The sequence below is a fragment of the Pyrus communis genome, chromosome 3 (genome assembly GCF_041283825.1).
Source record: "Pyrus communis isolate YQ-2024b chromosome 3, ASM4128382v1, whole genome shotgun sequence".
Classification (NCBI taxonomy): domain Eukaryota; kingdom Viridiplantae; phylum Streptophyta; class Magnoliopsida; order Rosales; family Rosaceae; genus Pyrus; species Pyrus communis.
In genome coordinates this window covers 4,499,270-4,519,204 of record NC_142567.1, presented here as the reverse complement: position 1 = coordinate 4,519,204, position 19,935 = coordinate 4,499,270, and the positions used below count along the sequence as shown (strand labels likewise).

The window sequence follows — 19,935 nt, the reverse complement described above, 5'->3', positions numbered from 1 at the left end:
TCTGTATCCTGAGAAACTTGAGAGAATTGTCTTTGATGCTATATGGAATTCCAAATTCCGCTCTAGCTTTACGTATTTAAGTTCTGAACAGCAGGCAGTAATTCTCCTTTAAATTCACAGCTTAAAATTCAGGAGAATTCACATCTAAACACACTTCCACTGTTAATATGAACAAACTTTTGTAGGCAACATACGGTAAGAGTATACTCATAAGCTGCACACGGTGGCTGGTGTAAGTCTAGAATCTGTCCTCCGTCACCACCACGGGTTGAGCCTCAAGGTGCTTCCTAGCAAGGTACGGACCCATTTTAACAGCTTCGTGCAACTGCGTACCGAAAGGAAAGGAACAAGAGAAGATACATGAGATGGTAACATGAGCGTTTACGAATGATTCGTTGTTTAAGAAAAAGAGTGAATTATAAAGATAAAACATTTTATTTTCTTATTTAAACCAATAGGTTACCATTTTCAGTTTTTTGTTCCACAACTTTTCCCTTCAATGGTTTTCAACTCTCCCCCCACATACACCAGACAATTCACACAGATGCACACGATGGCAATTGCACTAGGGCATATGGAACAAACAAAATTCAAGAAATGATATGTACACCAGCGTACACTTAGGTCCGACCGTTTAAATTATTCCGTGATGTAATCAAGGATCCCCAAAAACTCCCCCACTCTAGGAAATATAAAAATGAATGACGGTTATAACTAACCTTTGTCGCAATCCCAGAAAGAGATTGGTCGCTGGCAAGTTTACTTGACATGTTTAAAGCGGTGTGGATAGCCTTGCAGCAATTGTATCTGGCTTCCATACCTGCACAGTAATTTTCATTCACGTGAAATAGATAAGATACAAATAATTAAAGCCAATTGAATTTCAGAACCCAAAATAAGAAACGAGAGTTGTCATTTTGTCCGAGTCCAAAGGAAATTCAGACACCAGAGGAAAGCATATTAAGGGTTTGCCAAATTCTGAAATATGCAACCAAACTTCAATTCAGAGGGAAAAGTAAATGATATAGCATAAAGCAGGAGAAAATCAGAGAGATCGTTGTAACAAAGATCATGCGATGATTCTATATAACGCCTTTTGTCAATTCACTCTCTAGTCAATGGACTTTTAGAAATTCATTCGAGAACCAATCCAAAATAATAATTTAGCCCATGCAAGATAATAAGTATTGGTTTTATCATTCAAAATACATACAACTGAGCACTGAAAAGTCAGAATGTATCACGTAGTTACGGTACCACTGGAAAGAATTATCTGTTATAAATTATTAGAGAAGTACAAACTGCAAACTAATTCCATGTAGTTAATTTTATGTATTTATAAACTTGCAATGTAATAAATTGAGTGAGTAGAGAAAAAGTGAACCAGACCTAGTTTAGTGGTTTCAGTAACTGGATCAGTTACTATATTTATTATCTCTTGCTTTGAGCAAATCTCCATCAGGCACCATGGGCGAGCCACCAACCCAGACAGCATTCGATATCCCTGAATTATCCACATTTAATAACCACAATAAATAGCAAAAATATATAAAATTACAAATATAAGCATCAGATGTACTAACAAGATAAATTTTTATATCTAAATTTCTACTATATGCCTACAGAAGTATCATCAAACTTCCAATTTTTAAATTTACTTTACACATTGTTCTTTACCACGTAGTCAAAGCGTAGTGCTTTGGTTACTGATAAACACTTCCAAAGGTCATCCACAATATAAAAGTAGTGTGCTTCCAAAAAGTAATTAGTAATTACAGTAACGAACAAAACAACAAACACAAAATATTCGGCCAATTTAAGTATCATACTTACAGATGGAGTCTAAGGGGTACAACCAAACTAAATGGAGCATGTTACTTAAAACTCCAAACTTTCAATTATATACATGTTCAAAAAAGTATTCAACAGTCACACCACTAATAATCCACAATTCATGATTTTATTAAACGTCTCACCGCCAAACGAATTTCCGAATCCTGTTTGAGAACTGATAGGAAAAGACCCTGCCAATTGCATCAACAACTAAGTAAAACTTCCACACATTTTAAAGACTTAAATGACACTGAAAAACAATTGATCTGTTCAAAGAAATTGTTGGATTCATGCAAAAGGATGAAAATCCAGGCAGGCAACCTGCACCCACGTGCAGAAAAAAATTTGGAGGTTTATGAAATAATATTTTGGGACAAAAATTAAGAAGGAAAAAGATGCTCACAGATGGTGTCAACTTTGAACTCTTAGATGCTGTTTCATAAATCAAGCGTCGAAGGCTTTCTTCTGCATCACTAGTCAGTATCATGCTGTTCACAGGCCGAGTTTCTCCAGAGATGTTTCCAAGGGCATGTAAGGCAGCCTTAATTTTTCATCAAAGAACCATTGAAGTAAGAATTTGAACGTAAACTACAACACACACTATCTTTCTTATCATCACCAAGTATTTGGACAGATCACAAAAACAGTTGTCAGTCAATTATTAGAAACATCTTATTATATCCCATGTTTACAATCCAAACTATTCATCATTTTATCGGGCAAAACCAATATTCCAATGGATGCAATCAAGGAATAAAGTTGTTTTAGGGTCCATGAAGGTTGTTGTTAGATGTGGTCAACACATAAGATCATCCGTGTTCAAGTACGTTATAGAAGGCATTCTAATCTCTCTCCCAAAGGAAGGTACGTGTAATAATCTGTTATCCCTGTTTACATGATATGGCAACTGAGATGGGCTGGAGCACAAAAGTAATGTTTAAATAAGGGTGTGAAATATGATGGCTCCTAGGGACAAGGGAACAAGGCCCGTTAGGGGACACTATATCATCAAGTGAACAGAGTCAACAAGTATGTGGCAATTAGTTTCCTACTTCGAAGCCTCATCCGGTCAAATAATTGTCAGAGATTCTAGAAAACACATCATAAGACACTGGCAAGCATTCAGATTATCCAAAGCTGATTGATTATTTAAATCGTTTTTTTGACTACGGCATTATTAATCCCTAACAAGTTTATATATTTATATATATATATATATATATATATATATATATAAATACTCCCATGACACCTCTAAGCTCAACTATCCCCATTTAATTATAGATAACAATCTTCAACTGCTGGGAGAAGAATACTCACGGCTCAGGAGCTATTAAAAATTTTCATTTACAAGTTCATTGCGGAAGTTAAATTGTCAGACCATATTTATCACATAACCCCTATTTGGCACGCAAGGTGTATCTAGTAGGCTGCAACAGGTAGCGGATTTAGAAGCAGGAGAGTGTCGTACAGCATACTCAATAGTCCAAAAAAAGCAGGAAATTGTAGTATAGCATACTCGTCATTGTCATCAGCTTCCTTTACCAATTGAAAGGTGTATACCATGACCATGCAAAACATGATGTTCTTGCAATGCCTAGTTTTTCTACTCTTATTTCTGTATTCTTTGCATGTACTTTTATTACAAATAGACAGACAGACTAGTTTGTAGCTAGATTATCTTATACCACTATATCTCTTTCTACAACGAAGATTAATGAGTGTTCTAATCCTCACTGTGAATTTTAATCTTGGATCTTATAGTTAGGGTTAGCTTCGCTACTTACTAAAGATGCACACAAACACACTATTCGATACAGGAGAAGCTTTTCAGATTCAATCAAATTGGCAAATTAAAACATGATAAGGAACATAAAAAAATTGTACAAGAAAAGAGGGCTGGAGAACTTAAACCCATAAAGCGAAAAGACTAGATTCACTAACCAGTTGTTTACCACGTCCGTGCCTATCAAAGGCAGCATAGATGACATGTCTTGCAGCTGGTGGTGAACTTGACAATAGAAACTGCGCTCCTTGAATGGCTAAGATCATATTCCCATAAAACCAGGTATAAATATTAACTTCTTGATGATGATAGGTAGATATGTTTCACGTTATGAAAATCATTTCCCAAGCCTAGAGAAGGTACTGGCATACTTACATGACCCTATTTGACCCAGTGCTTCAAGAGCAGATTCACATTCATCTATTTCTTGAGTATCGGATGAACTAAGTATCCCGTCTATGGCTGATAATACGGTTTTTACACCTGGAAAATCAAAATTAGTATCAAAAGCAATTCGTGACAGTTTTTTCGGTTTTACGATCTTTGGTAAAGCTTTTTTTTTTTTCTTTAGTAACAAATCTCAAAGTCTACCCTTTGAAATCATTTAAGATCGTCCCCATTTCAAAAGAGAATAAGTAGCATGCGACAGAAGAAATATATTTGTATAACTGTATGTATATAGCAAATTCACCTAATGTTATATGCTGGATCACTAAGTGATTTGAGTGACATACCATGGTCCAAGATATTATTTTAGCGCTCTCTTTCAAAACCTAATGGGAAATTGGGGGCCAATTGCAACTGGAGATTTGGGGGTATCCTTGATTCCATTGGATCAATGCAAGCAAGCAAGCCAAAAAACTAAAACTAAGAAACAAATAATGGGTGTCCACTAAAGCAGACTCTTTTCTTCTTCTTTTTTGGTCAGAGAATGGGATGGCAAGCACCTTAACAGCGATTAATGATATCTGTCCTCGTAATACAGGTAAAAAAGCTACCAAATGTGCCAGAAATATGCAGGCACTAGACTACAGGGGCATCTTATATGCAGGATGAAAGGAAAAAACAATGATTTTATGATACTCTGGAATGATGTGAGCAGATATTATTCATCATATTACAAATTTCCAAATCTGTGAGACTTACTTAATTCATCAGCAAGTATGTAATTCTCCTTGGACAGAATTCTTCCACTAATCATCATTGCCCTTGTTCTTAAAATCGACTCCATTGATTTGTTGCTACAAATGTTATACAATGATATTATGTTGTGTCACTTCTGTCTCTAAGACTTTAGGCAATATAGAGTATTCAAAACGAAACAGATAACAAAAATGTTGTTTAAGCACCTGATTATAGAACTAAGCAGTTGCAGAAGGGTGCTTGCAGACAAAAACTCTCTACCATGCTCGATCTCTGACAACTTTATCATTTGAGCACATACAACAAGAACATCTCAACATACGGTTTTTAAGCAAGGAAATAGACTGTCAAAAGAAAACAATACCAGAAATTTGGAATTCTTTATCGATTGGATTGTAAAAGAAAAATTGAGAAAACTTAATACATGCCATTCACTTGGAGATAAAACATACAAATTAAGGGCCACAGTTCTCTTAAGCATTGTGTACTAAACATTGGTCCTCGAACAAAGTAGTGGACCTGCTTTTTTCATCTTAATATAATATATGTATGCTTAGTTGTTCTGCATAACTGATTTCTAAGTTTCAACACAGCATGCAGAAGATCGTTTTGCAGATTGTGCGTGAGAGAGAGAGAGAGAGAGAGAGAGAGAGAGAGAGAGAGAGAACAGTGTAGATGACCAATGGCCAACCTCATACAAAAGTTCCAAAATGCTCAAGGTTGAAAGGGTATCAGTTGTGTTGTTGATTTCTGCCTCAAAAAGTCCAAGTAGATTTGACTTTTGAACTACTGATGCTACATCGGCGGACACAGAGACTAGCTTCACTATCAAAGCCAGAACCCGGACCCGTCCCTGCAAAACATTAATATGATTTTTCTTTAAAAGACTTAAGCAGAGAAAATCAGAAAATAATCTAAAATCAAGCGCAGTAGCATATATGACTAATATCAATATACATGGAAGTTTGTACAGAGATTGTAAATGCATACAAAAACATTTCGTTTGACTGTCTAAAATTGGTACGTATATATTAATGGATTAAACTATAGCTTGTTTTATTAACACCCCACATTTTGATGACTACACCCCACGTACTTAATACACCCCACATTTACTTTTTAAATTAAAATTTTTCTTAACACACCCCATGTATTTTCCAATACTACCCTCACAACTCACACCTCACATCTCGTACACCCCACACCTCACATCTCACACACCCGACAATCATCAACTAATTAACCACACATCAAACTCTTCATCTCTTTCACACAATAGAATAATCCACATTTTACAGACAAGAAAGATGAATTAAATTGTATAAAATCTCCATCTTGCCATTTGATTTATAAACATCCGTCAAATTTTCTTGAACAATCATGTTGGATTCTAAGAAGCCTGATGAACAAATGGTAGGAATGTTCTTATAAGGTCATGTCAGTTCCAACCAGCCAAAAAACAGTGAATTTCTTCATCATCAAACAGCCGCAAGAATATTACATTTATTACGTCTTAAAATTTTACAACATTCTCCAGTTTTCTTCCTATTTCTTGGATTCCAACTAGAGCAGGGCTTTGCAAAAAGTCAAATTTTTATTCCATTATTTAAATAATTTCTTGAATGTGAAAACCAATGAATGAACGAGGAGCAAAACTCGATTTTTTTGTTCCATACATCAAAAGATATATTTTCATCAACTTGTTTGTGTTTTTAGGGTTTTGTTCTACAATGGGAGAGTAAGAGTAGCTTTGAGGGCTCGAATAGTCATTTCATATTAGAGTTACAAGTTGTTTAGAAGTACATTTTTAAGTGGGGTGTATTCAGCAACATGTGGGGTGTTAATAAAAAAACCCTTAAACTATCCTCAACTTCTTACAACCACTTTAATATATGCCTCTGATGCACATGTCAACAGCACAAATTAGTCAAGTATCACTACAATGTTGTGTAACAGAAAAACGCGAAAGACCAGCATCGCTGATAACTAGTTTTCTTTTACAGTTCTTTCACTAAAATAACAACCAAATTTCAGGAAAGTTTAACTGTATATTTATAAATCACAAAAGTAACAGTCACCCTACCACTGACGAGCATTGGGCTGCTAGAGCCCCAAGATGTGTAGCTTCTTTAGTATTAGCTGGGAAAACAATATCCTACATATTGACAGCAAGGGATTTTCATAAGTTATCACAGTGCAGGTATTCATTAAAACAACATTTAAGGAGATCACATTTAAAGTCAGAGTAGAGCAGTAAATGCGATGTCCATACTATGCCCTTGGGAGAACCAGCTATCTTCTCTATTGCATCCATTGCTAGAGTTGCAACTTTTTCATTGCTAGACACCAGAAGAAAAACATTATCATGAACATCAAAGATAAAGGCAAAAATGAAAACGAGAAATAATTTACCCCAAAAAAAACAAAACTAAAAAATAATAAAAGATCCAAGTATTGATCTTCAACTTAAAATTTGAACCTTACCCATGAATGAGGCAATCAAGCAAAAGAGGATATATATCGTGGTCAAGTATAAGGCGTGTTGCAGAAACAGAACCTTCATTCAAATTCTCGAGAAGGCAAGAAACCTGAAGGTTGTTTTCATGACAACAGGTTACACTAGCCAATAAAGTTGCCAGTTACTTACATAAGTTTCAACTTTCAACTCCCCCAAAAAACAAATTGAAATCAAATATACAATAATCCATAACAAACGGATAAAAAGTATCTAGTTAGGAAGTAGGAACAATAACATTCAGCAATCTCAAAATAAAGCAAAGAAGAGTAAGAAGTTTTTATACGTACCGTTGTACAAGCTAAAGATTTGACTTCCTGAGACTCTGCCGTCAGACCAACTTGTACAAATGGCTGAAGAAGAGCAAAGGGAGAAGTTTAAGAATCTAGATAGACACAGAATACATACAAAAGCGGCTTTATTTGTGAAGATTAATGGGGTTTATACTATGGCTTAATTTCTTTTATTTGATTGAACCAGAGCAACATGTTCATCGACAGAGCATCCCTTACGGCATTCCGATACATCATAACACGAAAGCTTTCAAGTGTCATCAAAGAAGGATTAACTGTATCCTAATCAAATTCGGGAGAACCCCGCTTTCTTTTTCCACAATAACACGAATAAATTCATCAACGACATGCAATCAGTTAGCACAACAAATGAGGCATACCATGAACTGGGGGATGAGAGAAGCGCCATATTTTGTCTTGAACACCCTTTCCAAAACAGCAACCAGTGTGCTTTCCAGACCCGGCACATCGGTTTTCGTTTGCAGAGCACTGCAGACGAGAAACAAAACAAATTCAATACAGACCACGGTTAGGTTTCATGAAAAATCTGGCGACTTTCATCAAACAGTTGACATGCACACAAACCCACAACCAAAAATTGCGAGGATATTGAAATCGAGCACAAAAACTTGGAAAAAAAAATTAAGGGTAGAAGCAGAAAAAGGGCTTACTTGAGAATGACGGGAAGTGGGAAGCGATTGAGGAATTCCTTAGCTGAATCGTCGTTTTGAAAACCTGCAAAAGGAAAAAAAACAGTGATATTTGTTAAAAAATTGGTTCGTAAAAACTGGAAGGAAAGCGAGCGGAAAATGGTTAGTGCTTACCGGCGTAGTTCGCGAAATCGGAAGCAGCTTCGAGTAGCTGAGTTGGGTCGTCTACCGAGTATTCCTCCATAGCTTACAGCACAAGCAGTCGCACTGAAACGCTTCTATGGTTCTGAGAGAGAGAGTGTGTGCTGGCAAACCAGCAATGGACTTTAACACGCGTTGAGTAGAGGGGACTACGAAATTAACACGTGTCGGTTCAGTCTGAGATTGTGGACTGGGCCAAATTCATAGCCTGATGGCCCACCAATAGAGATTTTTTTTTTTTTTTTTTTTTTTTTTTTTACTCAAACGATAGATTTTGTTAGATTAGTCACCGACAGGATTTGAACCCATGTTGTCATGTAAGAGCTCAACATCTTTCTATCACTGTGATAAAGGACCACTTGCACACCAATAGAGATATTTCACCACACGTTGATGTGCCAAATTAATATTCTTCCTGTTTTGATACCACATAAGGTGGTTTACTTTTAGTTATCGCGTCAGATGATATGCCAAATCAGAGTTGATGATTCCAAAAAATATATTTGTGAGAATTCGAACTCAAGTGGAGAATTCTAAAAATTCGCTCACTTTTTATTTGTTATTTAATGGTTATGCTTTTAAAAACAGTCGATTTAGAAATGTTCATTTTTCATAAGTATCAAACAAATTGACAATTTTTATTAACAACTAACATCCTCTTAATATGTGGTCTATAAATTTGATAAGGTTGGTTCATTTTTCATTTCATTTTTAAATATTGATTTGAGTTGTGACGCTAGCTTTTGCGACTAATGAAGGACATTTTGGGTGTCTAGGCCCATATGGAGTTGGGGGAATGGCAGTTCTTCTATGATACTTTTTGTTTGCATTGGGCCTTTAGCCCGCCACTATAATCTTATAGTATATATCTTTTATGTATCAGGTTTGATTATCGTTCAATGTAAATTTAGTACAAATTATTATGGTGTCTGATTGTGTGGCATAGTCCAAATACTCCACCCGTTAGTATAAACTATATCGTTGTATCACAAAATTAAAATATAACTCAATCTACATAAACAAACCAAACCAGTCCATTTTAGTTGGTTTGTCGGTGGATTCAATCCTTTTGACATCATAAGTAAATAAACAAACGTTTTGTATTCTTTTACATGTATCAAATAAAAAGGAACTATTTGATAATTGATATGGAGATTTTGAAGAAAATAAATTACAACTTTATTCTTGGAGATAAAATGGTTGATATCACTATCTAATAAGAAATAACTAATTTTTCATAATTGTGCGCGATGCAGATTGATTTGATTTGGCTGGCATTATTGTTCACACGATTTTCGCCCAACTCTATAAAAATCAAGATAATCCCAATGTCAAGTTGTTCAATCAAATCATTGTTATAAACATATCCATATATATGTTAGATGTGTAAGAGGATACGAATAATAAGCCAAGAAATACCAGAGATGCAATCATACGCATAAGAAAAAAGGCCTTGATATATATAACAACCAAAATTACACAGAGACTCATAATTCACTTCTCCTTCCATAAATTCCAAACCCTAGCTTTTAGTGTTTGGCTCTTTCTTGTTTGGTTTCTTTCTGTTTGGCTTCAGACCCATATATACTTTCATACCCTCACCCTCTGCAAAGGAAAGTCTAAAAACCAAAACCAAACAGGGTACAACGCGTGCCATGCTATTTCCATGAACAAATCCTCCAATGGTCCTCCAAATGGTCCCGCGTACGTGCCCTCCACAACACACATACCCTAAAATGTCACACTACTCATTGCTTTCCCATATATACACAGATCATACCCGTCCAATATCAACCTTAATGTACCTTAAACTGCTGACCACATGTCATCATCCACCATCATTATGGACTTCCACCAATGGGTTCCTTCCACGTGGCGGGAGATCGACGTGGAGCAGCTTGCATGATTGCACAGTATTTTGTCATGCCATCCATCTTTGTTTGGATTTTTCCAAGCTTTTAGGGTTTCTGCAGGAAAATGACAAGGCCCCGCGGGCAGTAATTGTTCCAAAATTAAACACCAACTGGCGACAGATTTTCCATTTTTTTGCATAAGCAGAATACCCGTTTAATAACTTTTGTTCGTTTGTTTATTTTTTTCACATTACTAAGGATAAAAATGAGACTGAATTTTTAGCTCAAGTGGGTAAAAACGTCTCCGCAAAGCTGGTTTTAGGGTTTCCCTTTGTACATTTGGATAGGGAAATGGGGATGTCAAGGGTTCTACGCTCCAATGGATGAGCTAAATGAGAGTTATCCCACTTCAAGATATAACCTAAACCTTAAATGGGAGTTTAAGTGTTTTACTTACACCCCCTCTTCTCTTATTGGAGCACGACTCCAATAGGATGCGCAAAACTAGAGCTCCCCCACTTCAAGATATAATCTAAACCCTAATTATGCCACTTTTTATAGTAAGCTTGGCCTGGTGTTTTACTTACGCCCCTTTGTTCTCTCATTCGAGCATGAACAGGGACAAAGAGTGGTACAGGTGGCGGTAACTCCTACCTAAGCACTGAAGAAGCTATAAGAACATCCCTTTTTACATATCCGAGACTCTGTTTAATTTCCTCCTCTCCCACTACTGGTTTCATCCAAAGAAATGAAAATTATGAGTAGAGTAATGCAGCCGTCCAAACAGTGAGGAAAAGTAAATGCAAGGTTGCATAATGTGTTTGCTAGCAAGCTATGGGGGTGAGATATATGCATGGTCCCTCCCCTAAGCTAATAAGCTAAGCTGACAAAGAAAGAATACAATGTAATGTAACAGAGAGATAGAGTACTAAATGTATCCCTTCTACAGGACTATATATCTAGGGGCCGGGAGTACCCCACTGGTAGGGCAGTGTCCTCAAGCCTCAAGGGTCTCTATGCTTACCCCTAGAGTCTCTGTGCGACATGTGAAAGGTAACCATCTATGTCTACCAAATTCAACTCACCATTAATTGATTTGGATGATACACGTCTGTGGCAGGTCTCAACAACAACAATAATCCACCAAAAAAATAAACCGATTATGAAAGATCACAAACACAGATTTGGTATGTTAAAACTCGCAATTAGCCTAATCATATTTTAAACAAAAAAAACCGAAAGGAAAATCATGTCATTATTCATTCGCACAATGTAGTTTGCCCAGTTTCAACTTTCATACAACGCGCCATTAGACGATGAGGAAGCTAACTGCCCTTCCTTAAATTTAACTGAATTGTTAGCCTAAACATGACATAATCCTATTATAATTAGAAGGGACAAGTGTCACATCCTATATTTGTTGATCTTTGTAAAGGAGTGCTTGAACTCATTAAATTAAGAGATTTTTAAGCGTAACCGTCACACGAGATGGTACACCATGTGTCTCCATATAAATGGTGGAATATGTGTGTTAAAAGGTTAATAACTTAAAAATTAAAATTTTTCATTACTTACATAAAAACACGTGACGTATCATCCGTGTTCTCGTTTCAACTAAAAATTTATCCATTAAATTGGACCACAATCTCAAATGTACTGTAGAAAATATCAGTCCTTGTAGTAACGTTGTGTAAAGTATAATATAACACCATATATGGGTGCCTTGAATCCATTTGTGGTAAGAATCTATAGTAGTTATACAATTGAAAATTGCATTTCAAATTTACAACCAATAATTACGGAGATAATTCCAAATTAATTTCTTTAAGTCCAACACCCTCGGGAAACTAAACAAGTCATCAAGGCTGATCAACATAAGAGATGCAGCACAACTTATGACTGCCAAGGGCTGCCTCATCATGAACGAAGTGATAATTGAGTTCAATATACGGAGTACGAGCTTAATGAATCTGATTAGCAGCAAGATAGGTGATACTAAGGTTGTCACAATGCAGAAGAACGAAAAATAGAGACGTACACCAAGCTCACCAAGAAGAAAATAGCATGGGTAAGAGAGCGATGCTCAGACACAACACTAGATCATGAAAACCGTTCAAGTTACTTTTTGAAACGCTAAGAAATGAGATTAGTGCCAAGATAAAGAAAGTAATCAATGAAATTAGTATCTAGATAAACAAGGTAACCACTGATAGCTAGTATATATATAGATAGTGTTTATTTCTTTTTCCAACTAAGAAAATGAAGACTACGAAGAAATTAGAGGTAGCGCAAGTCCCTTTCATGATCTTTTATGCCTTATCTTACAAGTGCAATAATGCCATGACACAGGACTCGAAGTCTACATCTGTAAGATAATAATTGGCAAACCCAATGCAGAAATCAATGGGGCAAATCCCAAACCCACCGGATCGACTTAATAACATCCCAATGACAAATCAAACATCATCACAAAGAATAAGTGCAATTACCATTTAAAGCAAACCCAGATTTTCTTCAGAAAAAGCTACTGCAAACCGCATCAGAATATCTAATTAAATTATGCAAGATGCAGGTGAATCAGATTCACCTGTCACTGTTCCGATCAATTACTACAGACACATATACCGCCCTGCATATCACAGTAAATAAGCACTTACTGAATTTACCCTCAAATTAATTACTTAGTTAATTAAACAACACCACAGAGTTTTAATCATAGCATAAAACAAGCATAAACTACTGATAAAGTCATCTGAAATACCGAAACTATCCCCACTACTGCTAACTGCACTGCACAACGATCATTTTAGACGAAAAGTCTTATAACGCCCCCGCACGCGTGGGAACCTCTAGGGTTTTCAAAGGCACTCGGTCTTGTAGTAATTCCACATGCAATCCAGCTCCGTGGGCCCCACGGCCCTGGCTTCCTCAGGTGCCGGAGGCCAGTTCCCGGTGCAATCGACAGAGGATCCGCCGCCAGCAAAAGGGCCGCCGACGTGGAAAGGGGGATGAGACGGCACTGGGGAGAAGAAGGGCAGCTGGAGATTCTCCTGCAGAGACCGGAGGCTCGGGAAGGCCGAGACGCCGCCGAAGCTCTGCGGCTGGGGCGGCGGAGGGCGGGCCAAGTCGAAGCACGAGGCTGAGAGGTTGAAGCCGTTGTTGTTGGGGTTGGTGGAGAAACAGGACACGTGCTCCCTTGAGATTGGACTGTCGTAAGAGCAGCCGTCGCCAGCGGCGGAGACGGGTTGGTAAGGGGAGGAATCGAGGAGGGGCGGGAGGGAGACGGAGGAGGGGGAGCTGGGTTCTGGGTAGAGGGAGATGCTGCTGGTGGAGCCGTTGCCGATCCGGGTCTTCTTGGATCCCAGTCCGTTGGCAGCCGACCCGCTTTTCTGAAAAACCCGGGAAATGACCCACTCGTCCTGCACGTGTGTGAATCAATGCCATGGGCGACATTGGTGAAAAGAAGAGTCAGCTTTTTGTGAAAAATTAGTAAGGGTAGGTGGTGACGTTCCCGTATGCATGATTTAAACCCTAATGCAATTAATGCCCAACAAAAAAAACTAAATTGCAGAAAACGAGGAGAGCTTATAGAAATTAATAGCAGAATAATAATGTGACCTATTTCGATAAACTATATGTACATTAGAAAAATATCGAGCGATTAATGTGGAAAAAAAACATTACATGGAAATGTAGTGATATTTGAGAGAGGAAGTTGAACTCGGGCTTTCACATGCATATATGAATGTTTCAAGTAACTGAGATCTTGCTTCAGAGTTGTTATTTATGCTCAAAATTTTCAAGTTTCAGGTGTTTGATGTTATGATACAAGACAGATTGGAGGAGAATATAGGGAGTACCAACAGAGAGATCCTCTACCAGTAAATGCCATTAATTGACAAGTAATTCATCAGTACAATCTACATAGAAGGTTATACTTACCTAACCCTAGCTAGCAACCCCCACAGTACCAACTAATTTACCTAACCCTCGCTATAAACGATACGAGACTTCTTAAAATAAAACTTTATTACATGTTAAAATGTTGCTTAGAAATGCATGATCCTTAAAGTTTCCATTAACTTTCTAGAGAGAGTGGGTGAGAGGACCTTGGTGCTTCTGGAGAGATAGTGGTAGGCAAATCTGCCCTCGAGGCGGTACTCATGCATGATCCAATTGGACTTTTCACCCTTGGGGGCTCTGCCGCGGTAAAAAACCAACGTCTTCTTCATCCCGACGAGCGCACATGTCTTAGAGCTGTAAATCTCCCTGTCCTTCCCGGTTGCTTTCCAGTAGCCAGCTTCCGTGGCCCTGTTGGTTCGGAGCCCCGTCGGGTATTTCCGATCGCGCAGGCTGAAAAAATACCACTCTTTCTCGCCCATCTTTGCCTTGTCTGCAAAATTGATCAGCACCCAACACTTGTAAACTAATTATAATCAAAATCTAACATTTGGAAATTAATTATTTCAAGTTATTTAGAAAAAAAAAATGTTGTGATTAATCGAAACCCAACACTGTAAAGTAAATTATTTCAAGTTATGTGTAATAAATATTGGGATTAATTAAAATGAGGCGGAGTTGATTAGTTGATTAATTACCAGGGAGCTCCCAAGGCTCGCACTTGTTGAGGTCGACTTCAGCAATGGCGCGGCCGGTGAAGCTGCCGTCGAGGACCTTCTTGAGGAGGTAGTAGGTGATGAGCTCCTCGTCGGTGGGGTGGAAGCGGAAGCCGGGAGGCAGATAGGTGTCGTGATCAAAGTGGGTGGAGAAGTTCATGTCCATATGGGTGTTCAGAGAGAGAAGTCAAAAAAAAAAAAAAAAAAACCAGAGAGAAAGTAGTTGGGAAGAAAACCCCAAAGGAATTTTGGAGGGGTCTGGGAAAGTGGAGTGTAGTGAGGGGTTTTGAGGGTGTGGGGGGGGGAGGCGAGCGTTTGATTTGTAGCTGCAATATTTGGTTTTAGAGAGAGGAAGAGTGTGGAAAGGGTTTAATGAATCTGAATGGCAGCCGGGTAAAAGTGAAGGGGAAGATACAATAAGGTATGATATAGCTGGAAAAATCTCTGTGGCTGTTTTTCTCTGCTCTGTCCTCTTTCCTCTCTGCCATATCCATTACCCCTTTCTCTCTCCTCTCTAGAGAGAGATTGAGAGAGAGAGAGAGAGAGAGAGAGAGAGAGAGTGATGTATGTTTCTGAGGGAGTGGGCTGTGCAGAGCTAGGGGAGTCTGTTTTGAGTATGCGTGCGTGCGTGAGAAAGTGTGCAGGTAATCTCTGTCAGTGAAGAAAACGAAAGGGAGGGAACAGGAAGTAGTTTTATGAGAAGAATTAGGACTCTCTCTTTCTCTTTTCATTCTTTTTTCTCACGTTTTTTATTTTGTTTTTTTTAATAAAAAAATTTAATATAAAATTTGATCGTTACTTAATTGTGACAATTAAAATAAAAAAAGAGAGAATAAGAATAAAAAAAAAAAAAAAAAAAAAAAAGAAGATAATCCTCTCCTTCGAAAGCCCTTTTGGGTTTTTGCGAGAGAGGAATACAAATTTTTAATTTTTGTATTTTCCATTTCCAAAGTACTCATAAGAAAAAAGGAGATGTAGAGATTTTCACCATGTTTCGATAAAGCTGTTCTCAATCTCTCATGTCAGTACGGTACATACTAATAAATCCAATACAAGCACAGAGAGCGTTGATGATTTAATACACACCATCGATCTAGCATCATAATTTTTATTATTTCAAATATTTTATTTTATTTTATTTTAGTTTACATTTTCTCTGATAAGTACAAATTTGTAAATGCGATGCAGAGATGTCTGATAATGCCAGTACTTTTTTGGCGAGCTTATGTTCTTTTAAGAGAAATAATTAAAAAAAAAAAAAAAAAGGGTTTAAGGTATTTTGAGTCCTTGTTATCAAAATGTAATTAAGGTATTCCTTTTAACGTTGGAAGTTGACCTAAATCAAGTACAATCCAAGTCTATATTATGACCTAGAGCAGTTAATTATTCTTCACAAAATTAACTTCTCTAAAAACATGAGAAAACTAATGAAATCAAACATACGAGCTATAGAACCAATACAATATGTGTTTTTATTAATTTTTGCGTCATGGGTTGTGTCCTGAAAGTAACATGCGAAACTAATGCATAAGAAAAAAAAGCATGCATGGTTTCTGGTATTCTGCAAAACCTTTGCATTATTTTTTGCATTCACTTTTCCGTATAAAGATTTTGGTAAAAGAACTGAAGCTTTGGAAGTGAGACAGAGAGAGTGATTGGATTTTCATACTACTGCTTTACTTTTTAACACTGTTGGAGAGTAACATATTACAGTCAGGAAGTAGCTAAAAGTAAAGTCGATCCTCAAAAATTTATATAGGGCAGAGTCAGATAAATAAGATGAAACGAAAAGGTACGGTATAACAGTAGTGTAATAGTATTACAAGAATAAGCTAAAAAGAAAACTAGAGCTTTGGTTCCTATACTTTCATTGAATTGGAGCTTTGTGATAGACTTAAAAATTCGTAAGCATTGGTGTAGAGTAATGATTTTTTTGAGTAATTACATTACAGCTTTTGTTTTTTTAATTAGTTGGTCCTTAAAACTCCTTATTTTGAAAGAAATTTTTGCCGTGTTTTATAAAATAACCATTATTCCACATTGTAACAAATTTAAATAACAATACTTACAAATTTTAAACTTATAGACAAACTTCCAACCAATGCTCTTAGGGATCAATATTTTGTTTTCTCTAAATTAAATTGTTTAATAATTAATGTAGTAGTTAATTAGATGATGCTATATTTAACTGATGAATTGTACAAAATCAATTTCTAGTACTATACAGAAAAGACTTTGCAATCATTTTCCAGGAACCAGGATCCTCACCAGATCCATTCCCTATGGATCCTAAGGATCACGCAATCATGTTCGTTTATCGTATATCGTACGGTCAGTTTTCGTTAGGTACTATTTATATTTGAATTTTAAATTTTAAATAATTTATGACTGCACGATATACGATGAACGAACACAATTGTGCGATCCCTAGGATTCCTAAAGAATGGATCCGGCAAGGATCCTGGTTCATTTTCCAGATATCAAGCTAAACAAAATGACAAATATTTGGCTGTCTACAGTAGAAGCGGGATTCTGTGTTCTCTATCACAATCGTAATTATTATCACAATCGTAATGCAACAATATAAGTGAAAATCTGAATACTCGTTATTTTGTATTTTTAAAATTAAAGTTGAAAAACTTGAAATCTGAAAAGGTGCAAGGAAACGCACAGCTCCTGAGAGCCCCGACCTCTTCTTTTATACCATATTTACGCTCAATGCTCTACAATGGTAGTAAAATATATCTTACTGGAAGTGGAAGTGGAAGTGGACATTATTCTATCAGACAAAAGGGTGAAAAGGTGAAAAAGAAAGTGAAAAACGGGTAGGAATGGTTGGTGAAGTTGATTTAGTGATTTTACTCCCAACAAAACTAGTGACATTTTTTAGGGTTCTTCTGTAGTCTACTAGTCTATAATTTGGTGAAGATGATTTATTCATTTACAATATTCAACAATTCTCAAAATAAATAAATAAATAAATAAGCTAAACTAATCAGAAATTCAAATCAAACGTTATATTGATAAAAAATGAAACATTGAGGATGTAACAATTTAGGATTAAAATCATGGCAATCAGATAACCACGAGATTCTGAAAAACCAAGTAATCTCATTAGTTTTTGGACGAACGGGTTGTACAAAAAACAGCATCAGTTTTGAAAAGAGAAGTGTTATTGACAATCTAAAATTTTCATTTTACGTTCATTACTAGTGTATTTTTTTTTCTAATATAAAAAATTTAAAATGTAGAAGAAAATTTTTAAAATACTAATAACAATTTACTTTTAAAATGAAATGCCTCAAAATTCAACCGACTAAATCATTAAATTAAGCATGCATGGATCGTCTCAGCCATCCCATCCGTCCATCCATCAAAATTAAGGTCAAAATCAAAAGAAAGAAATAAAGAGAAGGTGGGGGTGGGAAGAGATTGATGCGATCAGATTTAGACACATCATGCTCGGATTTTGAGACAAGAACCCTACCCACACCCACCGCACAGGCTCTACATCAAATCATATCTTCTATCTGCATGCTTGGGTCTCTCACTCTCCCTCTCCCTCTCTCAATGATCTCATATATTTTTCTTTTTGAAAGGTAGAAAAACATTCATAAAACAAAGTTAGGCCGGACAAATTACGATCAACGTAACTCTTGAAAGGGTAGAAATTTCTCCTTAAAATTTTCCATGTTTAAATCATAGAAGTTTGTTCTTACGATCATAATTATTCATATTATTAATCACACTATAAAGATTATCTTTACAAAATATAAATTAAAACTAAAATTGTTTAGTCAATCTATTATAGCGTAATACTTTTACTAATTTCGTTTATTTATTTTTATATAGTTCAACGACTAAGCAACTTTAGTTTTAATTGATTTTTTGCAAATGCGATGTTTATAGAGTGATTTATAATATAAACAGTTCTGTTTATAAACATGAAGTTCTATGAGATAAAAAAATTAATTTTGAGTAAGAATTCCTACTCATCATTTGAGTAGCCAAGTATTCATTAAAAAAAAAAAAAAAAAATCCCCACAAGCTCTCATGATCTCATCTCACAACAATTAAATATACTGAGCTAGTTCATTATCACATAATGTCTTATTTAATAACATATTGCCAATGTTTTTTTAATAACATATTAATGTGGATGTAAATTTCCGTCGTTTTCTCCTTTGATGAAAATGCACCTGCAAAATAATAATACCTAAAATTAAGGCCAAAAGCCTCACGCACCCACGATGAACGTTGGGGGGGGGGCCTTTTGGCCTGCGTGAGGCTTTTGGTCGAAAAATCTCCGATGCCAAAGTTAGAATTTGAGAGAAAAAATGTTTAAGAATTTTTAGGAGAGAATGGTCTAGCATTTTAGTGGGAAAGCATGGCTATTTATAGGGGAGTGACTAGCCCTATTTGGAGAATAGGGGCCGGCCGCATATGGTCAAATTGTGTGTGTAATTGCAAGATATTATGTGAAATAATATCATGCAATTAACTTGGCAATTAATCCCAAATTGAATAGGAAAATTGGGAGTTACCTATTGAGGGAGGATTTGATGAAGAGTGATGAGAGGGTTTTGAATAAATACCATTTTGATCACCTTTGACTCTTCCTTGATTGAACCGTTATTGTCTGTTGCATGTGCGTGGGAATCCCGATGTGCCTCAAGGGTAATTTTGTCATTTTTACCCAAAAGTACACATGCCGTCTCCGTAATTTTCTTGATTATTTTTTACTCCACAAATGCCCCCATACCTACTGGGCTGCTCGCAGGAAAGGGTAGCAGGTATAGAGATCTCCAACTTTAATGCAGATTCCCACTTGGACTTGGAATTAGATTTTTCTAGGAAAGGGAAATAAATAGCATCCAAAGCCTATTTAAGCCTACCTTAAGTAGGGGATTAAATCAACTTCGGAGGGCAATTATTTATCCCTACAAGAAAAAGAGAAAGCTAGAGGATATTTGCTCCCCCTCCCTTAGCACTTTTCTTTGCTTGCCCTTACAAAGAACCATCTTCCGTTAATTTTCTTTGTCTTC

At 36.5% G+C, this 19,935-nt stretch overlaps 2 protein-coding genes across 2 annotated transcripts; both read right to left on the bottom strand.

The window, feature by feature from the left end:
- Nucleotides 1-9: 9 nt before the first annotated feature.
- Nucleotides 10-8,590, bottom strand: LOC137715456 (uncharacterized). Its single transcript, XM_068454795.2, has 17 exons — nucleotides 8,395-8,590; nucleotides 8,242-8,305; nucleotides 7,951-8,059; nucleotides 7,568-7,630; nucleotides 7,247-7,350; nucleotides 7,035-7,101; nucleotides 6,846-6,917; nucleotides 5,454-5,615; nucleotides 4,969-5,042; nucleotides 4,766-4,860; nucleotides 3,995-4,102; nucleotides 3,778-3,875; nucleotides 2,237-2,374; nucleotides 1,977-2,024; nucleotides 1,390-1,504; nucleotides 720-820; nucleotides 10-325 (listed from the first exon to the last, which is right to left on the bottom strand). The coding sequence occupies exons 1-17, from the start codon at nucleotides 8,462-8,464 to the stop codon at nucleotides 239-241; spliced, it is 1,575 nt and encodes a 524-aa protein (XP_068310896.2). The 5' UTR covers nucleotides 8,465-8,590; the 3' UTR covers nucleotides 10-238.
- Nucleotides 8,591-12,765: 4,175 nt separating this feature from the next.
- On the bottom strand, nucleotides 12,766-15,508 carry LOC137716424 (protein CUP-SHAPED COTYLEDON 2-like). The gene is made up of 3 exons (XM_068455880.2): nucleotides 14,873-15,508; nucleotides 14,384-14,667; nucleotides 12,766-13,693 (listed from the first exon to the last, which is right to left on the bottom strand). Exons 1-3 carry the CDS (start codon nucleotides 15,054-15,056, stop codon nucleotides 13,133-13,135), a joined length of 1,029 nt encoding a protein of 342 aa, XP_068311981.2. The 5' UTR covers nucleotides 15,057-15,508; the 3' UTR covers nucleotides 12,766-13,132.
- Nucleotides 15,509-19,935: the final 4,427 nt, after the last annotated feature.

Coding starts and splice junctions, on each gene's coding strand:
- LOC137715456 (XM_068454795.2), bottom strand. CDS start 8,464: ATGGAGGAATACTCGGTAGACGACCCAACTCAGCTACTCGAAGCTGCT. Junction 5,043..5,453: donor TTTTGGAACTTTTGTATGAG/GTTGGCCATTGG, acceptor CAAATGATAAAG/TTGTCAGAGATCGAGCATGG. Junction 1,505..1,976: donor ATTCGGAAATTCGTTTGGCG/GTGAGACGTTTA, acceptor TGGATAATTCAG/GGATATCGAATGCTGTCTGG.
- LOC137716424 (XM_068455880.2), bottom strand. CDS start 15,056: ATGGACATGAACTTCTCCACCCACTTTGATCACGACACCTATCTGCCT. Junction 14,668..14,872: donor CGAGCCTTGGGAGCTCCCTG/GTAATTAATCAA, acceptor TCAATTTTGCAG/ACAAGGCAAAGATGGGCGAG. Junction 13,694..14,383: donor ATCTCTCCAGAAGCACCAAG/GTCCTCTCACCC, acceptor ACACACGTGCAG/GACGAGTGGGTCATTTCCCG.